The sequence below is a fragment of the Haliotis cracherodii genome, unplaced genomic scaffold, assembly GCF_022045235.1.
Source record: "Haliotis cracherodii isolate W230 unplaced genomic scaffold, xgHalCrac1.p SCAF_13, whole genome shotgun sequence".
Taxonomy (NCBI): Eukaryota; Metazoa; Mollusca; class Gastropoda; order Lepetellida; family Haliotidae; genus Haliotis; species Haliotis cracherodii.
The window spans coordinates 5,497,237-5,506,511 of record NW_027266268.1 but is presented as its reverse complement, the minus strand read 5'-3'; the positions used below and the strand labels follow the sequence as shown (position 1 = coordinate 5,506,511).

The 9,275-nt window shown below is 41.0% G+C and overlaps 1 protein-coding gene across 1 annotated transcript; it reads left to right on the top strand.

Annotated features, from left to right (window-relative positions):
• Nucleotides 1-3,396: 3,396 nt before the first annotated feature.
• On the top strand, nt 3,397-4,440 carry LOC139458785 (uncharacterized). Its single transcript, XM_071240202.1, has one exon. The coding sequence runs from the start codon at nt 3,410-3,412 to the stop codon at nt 4,154-4,156; it is 747 nt and encodes a 248-aa protein (XP_071096303.1). The 5' UTR covers nt 3,397-3,409; the 3' UTR covers nt 4,157-4,440.
• Nucleotides 4,441-9,275: the final 4,835 nt, after the last annotated feature.

Here is a 9,275-nt window from a genome sequence, read left to right as displayed (position 1 = left end):
TTACCACAGCCCAATTAAGTTGTCAGGAGCCATGGTAAAATTATCGCTTGTGCGTTGCTGGTATTTGAGTTAACTCTCAGGTATAAATACTAACAGGGGCGGTCGGGTAGCCTAGTGGTTAAAGCGTTCGCTCGTCACGCCGAAGACCCGGGTTCGATTCCCGACATGGGTACAATGTGGGAAGCCCATTTCTGGTGTCCCCCGCCGTGATATTGCTGGAATATTGCTAAAAGCGGCGTAAAACCATACTCACTCACTCACTCACTTAAATACTAACACGACTTGTTTCTGTAATAAATCTCTGGAAATGAGAAAATGTCCCGGAAAATACTGAAAAAATGGCTCAAAGATCTTTAAATAAATGTGCGCTGAAAAAAAGTAGAAAACAAAGTTTTAAAGCAGTTATCGAAAAATATTGTCTCAAACACAAATAAATGTATGTCTGTATTAATGTGTGTTTCCATCATCCGCCGGTCCAAATTACTTGTATTATTCTTGTACAAACGGGAATAAGTAACTGTGCTTCATATAAAGTGGTGTAAATGTTATGTTATTGAAAATAACAACACAATGTTTGGTCATTCATCTAATCAATGTTTTATCATTGACAAAACTCATGCCTGGGAACAGGAGACAGAGCGACACGCCCTTTTTAAAAGAGGGGTGGTCTAACAACTCAATAACAATGTCAATATCGTGTGAGGCCACCATTTGCGTGGCGTGGCAGTGGCGGCACATTGAGGATAACAGATGATTGAAAACAACCTGGGGGATGTCAACCAAAGATTGGCCAAACTGAGCTAGCGGTACCGGCTGGTTCTGGTCCTGTCATAGACGTCGAACCATCTCATCCCATACATGTGGTGGAGAGACCCATAGAAACAACCGACCATGACATTACATCAATGTTTTGCTCCCTCAAAAGGTGATGACGACCATCAGAGCTGTCCAAATGACACCTAATCCCTGTCATGTCTTCTAAACCTCAATTGCTGTCTCCACTAATCTTGGCGTGTCTGACGATGACGTGCCACTGATTGGTCCTAACCCAGGTGTTGTCCGAGCTGTAAATGTAGCATTTTTTAGCGATTCAGTAGATGCACCAACCGAATATGGTTGTCTTGTTGACGTGACGCCACACGTGGACGACTGGCCCGTGGCAGGTCATGCGTGTCGCCCTGCTGTAGATGCTGTCTTCAAAGAGATGATATTGTGTTTCGATGAACATTAAAATGTCTTGCAACGTTTTGCGCCATTCCTGTTAGCAGCATATTCGCGGTGGGTAGACTTTGATTTTAACAAAGCCGTCGTAAGCATTATTTACTAAAGCTAAACAATCATTGCGGGTTGTTCAGATTAACAGATTACAAAACCCTGTTGTGTGACTATCCTGCTCCCAACACACACGCAAACATCCAAATGATCGCTGCGCATGAACATGCACGTGCACACATACACACAAAGACACCCACACATACACACACAAACATACACACACACGCACACAACGAATATTTTTTTATTAATGTTCAGTCCCTTAAAGGCAGATGTTAGGTTTTATTGCGTCAAACGGACTCTTGAGAATGTTTATATTACCCATTGTGATATTGAATATGTCTCCTGTGATCCAGACAAAGACAAGCTTTATATACTGCCTCCACAATCACACGACCATAGAGACACGTAAACAGCCGTGACAGCCTCACTCACCCCCGTGAAACCCACACTCAAGGAGGACGATATACAACCGATATATCATACCATATATATACAGCAGGATACCCTTGTATATCAAGCTCTACGTCACAGCGGTCATTGAGGTCACCTGACAAGCACGTTTAAATGAGTTGTTGTCTTGCTAGGGAGTTCCGCCATTGCCTGTAGACACAGCTGATCCCTCTGTCGCGGAACTGTCTTTCCTTTGACGTCAAATCATTTGTGGAATGTCAAATAGTGTTTATGAATAAATCATGTAATCGATATCATTTTAGTACGAAGAGTTGAATCGTGTAAATATTCAGCTGTATACAAGTCATGTTACACCAAGTAGATCCTTTTGATAAATGCAGTTTACATTATACATGGTGAAACAAAGTGCTCCAATGGGTATTACTGATTTACTTAAATTGCCGTATTCTGTAACGTTTCATACATAGGGATTATATATAGCAACCAAGTTCTTTTGTCTTTCGTCAACTGACGATTAGACGAACAGATAGTCCCAGAACTAAACTTATGTTTTGCATGGGAACCCGCGAGTATTGAAAGACTCCTCAAGTCTCTTCCAAGAGATGAAGGCAATGAGAAAAGAATGGGGATGACCGTTGTATTAAGATATGGGGTTTGTAAGAGAACCGAATGAACGATTTGACTGTACTCATGTTCTGTCACCGTTCCTACACATTTATACAACCAGAATCCCTGCGTTAAATTCAATACAGTTAGTCCAGAAATATCCACACAATGGCGTTAGGAAATTATTTTTCGGTAGCAAGTACGTTATAACCTTAGGGTTATAATTATTAATTAGAGATTAGAAAATTTCCAAAGCTTTCTGTCCGCGAAATGTCAAGAATGCAGCACATAAATTATTTACCATGACGGAAATTTAAGTTCATCTTTTTCAAAGACTCGGGGTTGGGCTATGACGGCAAATGAGGGTATTTTTTTTTACAGTTTTAAGACCCCCTAGAATGGCACGAGTGTGTGTCATTGAGGTTTTATTCTTCTTTGACGTCTGATAACATCTGCTCATTGACACATGCAGGGCAGACGACAAGTGCAGACGACGCGGTCTCGCTAATTGGCAACCTGCCAGCGGAATATTCAGGTAAAATGTACATTTCCCATTCAGGGAATATATGCATCGGTTGATTTGAACTTTTAATGGTGTTATTTGTTGATGAGATTTGACATAAAGTGCTTACGCATGCGCAGAATATTTTTATTACGGCATACACCCGGAGGCCGGAAAACAAACCGGTACACGTTATTATTGTTGACAGAAGGGTCAACCACTACTTATAGGGGGTCTTTTGTTGACGCTAATGACAATGTACCACACTATACACGACCGTCACTGTATTAACTGACTAGTCAGGGCAAGAATTCATTGCTGAACGTGCACCTGTTCGATTGAGTGGTGAGTGGTTCAAGCTTCAAGAAAAAACGCGGGAGTAAGAATCTAGTTACGTATTATTAAACCTGATAAATGTGTTTAGATAAGATTTAATTTAATTCATTTTTTTCAATAATTTCAGAACATTCGGGAGGATCGAAAACACCTAGTGCATAGGCAGCAGACGTGTGACTAGATTACGACTTGCAGATTTCCGTCGAGACAGTCAATTTTCAACGTTATTTTACGGGGAACGTTTTTAAGATCTGTGTGGAATATTTTGATTTCACGATGGACGAAGGACGGTATGGACAGGTCAGGAGACTGGAAGACCGACACCGAAAATTTGTGTGTATCATTAACGACATTCTCAAAACAAAGACTGACGTTTACGAGAGCTGCTTGTCTCGCGAGAAGTACGAAACGTCGTTCAAGTATGTGAAGAACGCCATGACAGTCCGGAGAGCCTTGGTGAGACAGAAGGTTTTACAGAAATGCCTGGAGATGAGGAGAAGGAGGACTGATGGAGGGATGTTTGGGAGGTACGACGGAGCCAGCCTCCACTCGATGTCCCGCGACGTGGAGTCCTATATTGCGTCCAAGCATCCTAAAGTCAGACGGCTGCAGAAGGTGCAGAAACTGCTGCAGGACAGTGTTGATAGCGGCGCCATTTTAGATACAGACGCCATGAATGGGAAGGTTGAGGAATTCTTTCGAAAACGTATCGAGGACATGGAGAATAAGAAGATGACGAGACGTGCCGGAAAGCCTGGTGCTGTGGACAACGCAGGTGCAGAAACAAGGGGCGATGCTTCTAATCAGATGGATGTCAAGGGCAAAATACAAAAGGTCAAGGTTACTCCACTTCCGGAGCTGAAAGTCAAGGACAAATTAATTGACCTTGATACTAGTGATAAACGTTTTATTAAGGAGATCATATCCTCGTCAGACACGGATAACAATCCATTTGTGCTAAAGAGGAGGCCCACATTAGTTCTACCGCCCATTACATCAAGCAAAGCACTAGCTCAATACTGACGATTGGCTAAAATAATTCAATGAAACTGTGAACTGCAAATAGCAAGGTCAGTATTTTGAAACACATAGATCAGACGACGTTTCTCTGTGGTATACATATAGAACCTTACATCCAGGTGATTGTCATTCGGCCCCGGTCATTACGAACTATGCCAAAAGTCCCCAGTGGTTTTTGCCTATTCATCTTCAATTCAAACTATACAGGTAACGAATTAACAAACTGAATTGAATTCGTTATAACCATGAGTCAATATATTGTTTTACATGTAAATCTTTTAAGTAAGATCTGTAATGTCACAAATGTTGGATATTGTCCTTTGATATTATTTTTATTATTATTATTATTACCTTGGCAACTACGTCGAAACTGTAAAACAGATGTATGAAATAAAATATTAAAACAACATAATGTATTCGTTTAAGTACATTCCCCAATAATAATGGTACACTAAGTACACTAAGTACGAACTCCAGGCCAAGTCTGGAAATTGTCATACCCGCCTGGATTTACTGTGGCATATCCACCTGCGACTGTGTCATACCCTCTATGTTTTAAATGGGACAGTCAATTTCAAAATTTGATTAGTCACGATATGGCTCAAATATTGCTGATGTAACTATAAATCTTAACTCACTCACTCCAAATTTGATTTTGCTTCACGTAAGTCGGAACTGATGGTATAACAGTGGTGGCATGTGCAGGAAGGTGACGTTTTTGGTCACGCGTTTTTTAGGTCTCCATGCCTTTTCAATCGATGATTCGTTGCAAATCTGCATCGTTCTCGTCACCCGCCTGTTAGCATACATCCGTCAACATTGATATGCGCATTGTTTACCATCACTGGGTGACTGATGACCCAAACTAGTGACCTAAACTGTTGACGCCATTGACGTCACTTTTGGATACAGTGACGTCGTCGTGTCATCAAGATAAGTCTACTGTCGCGGTTGCAAGACACGGGCAGTAGGGAAGGAGTTAAACAGGATAGCAGCCATCGCAATTTACTAAGCAGAGTCGCCTCCCTTAGTTGTGCCAGAACCCTGTAATCGTAGTTCGAATCCCAGACTCTCCCAGTATATTTCTAGTCCTAGATTTGCCCTCGTTTTGTTTCTATGTGTCTCTCATAATGATGTAGTAGCTTTATTAAACACTCGACAAATGAATCTCAACAAAGTAAAAACAGCTTCAACTATGCAAATTAACTTCAAATGAGTTTTGGAAACTAGGTACCAAGAATGATTATCAGGCTAAACCCGGCCCACGACCTTAAACTTGTGGCACCGTAGACGACTGCCCCCCTTGTAGTATCTGAAGCTTTTCTTGATGTAAGATGAATTGTAATTGACAACGTCTGTATAATTGCGAAAAATAGGTATCTGGTACTTCTTATAAAGGTGAGGTTTAACGTCGCGTCCAAGATTCTTGCACTTATATAGCGACGTGCATGCACGTGTGTGTGTGGCTGCTTGTACTAGTCAGGACTGATGCCGATTTATAGTGCTAGCTCATGACTGAGATACCATGCCGCAGTTTAACATGAATATCCTACTCAGACACAGTATACTGACTCCGAGCCGATCAGTCCTTGTTTTATCCCCTTAATGCCGAGCGCCAGACAGGGTAACAACAAGTATCACCTTTTAACGTCTTTCGGTATGACGCGGTCGAGGATCGAACCCCGGACCTTCAGCTCTCCGGGCGGACGCTCTACCACAAGACCACGGAGGCGGTCTTCTTATAAAGCAAATGACCAAAGCCGAAATGACGATCGGATAGGCAAAATGACCGGAGTTTTTTATTTATTTATTCCGCACTCAGGAGTTTTCCAGTTATATGACGGCGCATTGTGAATAATCGATTCTGTATAATACTCCAGTCATTGATATCATGAGCATCGATCTACGCAAATGGGATACGATGAAATGCATCAACCAAGTCAGCGAGGCTGACCACCCGTTCCAGTTAGTCAAAAAGACATTGACAAAAAAGGAAATTACAGTTTTCTTAATATATGACACAACATTTGCTGAAATACGCGTGATTTGCAGTTAGAACTTTGTATGTGTGTCAAACTAAGGAATTTTGAGGTACCAGCAGACTAGTTAGAACGCTCATTGGCACAATGATTTAAATGTTAAGGTTTCCAAACTTAATTTATACATTTCCCATGAGAGAAAACATTAACAAACTATGTTGAGGAACTGGACATTAAAATTAGTTGGGGAGGGGGAGGGGGGAGGGGGGAGGGGGGGGGGGAGACAATGAGATTAAGGGGAGTCAGTCTTGAACAAATGTCCAAGAGAAAGGACAAACAAAGTTAAGGGCATAAAAAGATGTTACATAAAATGGGAGGGTCGGCAAAATATGATACAAATCCACCCCAAACACCCCAAAACCCTGCCCTGCACATCCCCTGTACAAATGAATTATCAATACGTAATAGCGTCGATCGAGAACAATCACAGGGAGGAGACAATCTGCCCAATTGGGTTTCCAGAACTCAAATGTGTAATGTTTCTTTAATGCAGTGTAATGTATCTGGAACATAGTTGACTCATACAACGGTGTTAGCGTTACCCCGGCGTGTGAGCTTGGTAATTTCACGCTTCACGAACCAACTATGACTCTGATAATAAACCTAACAGACAATCCTGGTACGTTTCCGCCTGCAATTTAACACTGCCCATTTAGCGAAATGTCAAGAAAGATAAAGGGATCGGGTACCTTGTTTATACCGCGACAATTGTCATAAGAGACAAATATTTGCTCGGGTACGGGTAAGGTAACACGTTACAGATTTTACCAATTACCGCGTCAATGTTTCGAACAATGTCTTTCTCAAATATCTCGGCAGCCTCGAGATTGAAGATAGGTGGCTTCGATTGTGTATCGCACAGATATGTCGGCACGCGGGGTTGTTCCGACATGCATAGCAAGGACGGATCCAGTATTTATAAAATGGAGGGGTCCAAAATATCAATATCCTCCCTCACATAATTCTACCGATTTTATTAATACTACATTTGGTTTTCAAAAGAGAGGGGGGAGGGGAGCTGCTCCCCATAAACGATTTTGATATTGACTTAATTGTCGCTACACAGAGATGCGGTTACCGCATCTAAAAAAATTAAACTCGATTTTAGCGGTAAATTAGCTCCCCGCATGACATGACAAAAAATGATGGCTGTGTTAAAATGACATTGTTGTGTCTGATTATCTCACACCTATATACACAGAACACTTTAATTTGATTTTTGTGGCTATTTTGTTTAATAGTACAAACTTTCGAATATACTTTTTTACAGTGTTTCTGTATGCATTTATTCATGCTACAAGCCAGTCATCTGAATGCGCACAATTCGCTGTGTAGAGTTGCCTCCCTTGTAGGTTTGTCAGCACTTCGTGTGCGTAAGATTTATCTTAATTGTAAAAGTCTAACACCTGGTTCACTTTTTAACGCGTGATATAACTGAACAACTGTTCAACGAGTCTTGAAACCAAATTCACTGACTCGTTCAACATTACATATTTTACCTATGAAATTTGAGAAAGCTGCGCTGCCATTTCACTGAGCGTAATTGTGGGAGAGCGTGCATGCTGTTGTTTGTTTGTTAGTTGTTTATCAATATTCCAGCTACATGTCTGTAAATAATCGAGTCTGGTCATGAGCATCGAACTACGCTATTGGGGTACGATGACATGCATCAACCAAGTCAGCGAGCCTGACTACCCTATCCCGTGTGTCGTCTCTTACGACAGGCATGGGTTGTTGAAGACCAATTCTAACCCGGATCACGGAGCATTAGTGTGGCACGACATCCTACAACGTGGATGTCGAGTAAGAGTTTGGAAGTACACTCGCGCTGATAACCCTGGTTCAGTTCTGGACATGCGATTTTATGATTACCATAACCATTCCCGCTAGGAAACTTCTGCTGAAGATAATAAATATATTGTCAACGTTTTACGTATTATAACTTATATTACTTCATAGCGTAATATACGTCAAAATTCAGTATAACATAACATATGTCACATAGTCTGCATTGGTGGCTGCAAACCGTTGTATTTATTTGCATTTACCACTATATATTCAGTACACATATGTTGCACGCAATGCTTGGAACATATCAGTAAAGAAGATTCAGGATTAGAATAGGTCTTCAGCAACCCATGCTTGCCGTAAAAGGTGACTATGCTTGTCGTAAAAGGCGACTAACGGGATCGGGTGGTCAGGCTCGCTGACTTGGTTGATGCATGTCATCCATCTCAATTGTGTTGATCGATGCTCATGATATCAATCACCGGATTGTCTGGTCCAGACTCGATTATTTACAGACCGCCGTCATATAGCTGGAATATTGCTGAGTGCGGCGTTAAACAACCAACCAAACAACCAACATTTCAGTAAACACAGATTTAATGCACGAATCCCAGGGTATACGTATGAAACGAATCTGATGCAGGCACGCCGCTATATATTACGATAAACATATGTCTCATTCACGTATCCCGGTAACAACAGGGCCGATTCAGATACATCCTTGTATATCATAGGAAATAAAGATTTAATGTAGGCACACTGTGGATTAAATCTCAGTAAACACAATGAATATAATGCACGTACACTGTAAATCTCTCACAGATCAGATGCACGTACATGTCGTATATCTCAGTAAACACAATTAATATAATTCACGTATACTGTAAATCTCTCACAGATCAGATGCACGTACATGTCGTATATCTCAGTAAACACAATTAATATAATTCACGTATACTGTAAATCTCTCACAGATCAGATGCACCAACATGTCATATATCTCAGTAAACACAATTAATATAATTCACGTATACTGTAAATCTCTCACAGATCAGATGCACGTACATGTCGTATATCTCAGTAAACACAAATAATATAATGCACGTATACTGTAAATCCCTCACAGATCAGATGCACCAACATGTCGTATATCTCAGTAAACACAATCAATATAATTCACGTATACTGTAAATCCCTCACAGATCAGATGCACCAACATGTCGTATATCTCAGTAAACACAATCAATATAATTCACGTATACTGTAAATCTCTCACAGATCAGATGCACCAACAT

Excerpts from the sequence above, each read along its gene's own strand:
- LOC139458785 (XM_071240202.1), top strand. The coding sequence starts at position 3,410 with ATGGACGAAGGACGGTATGGACAGGTCAGGAGACTGGAAGACCGACAC.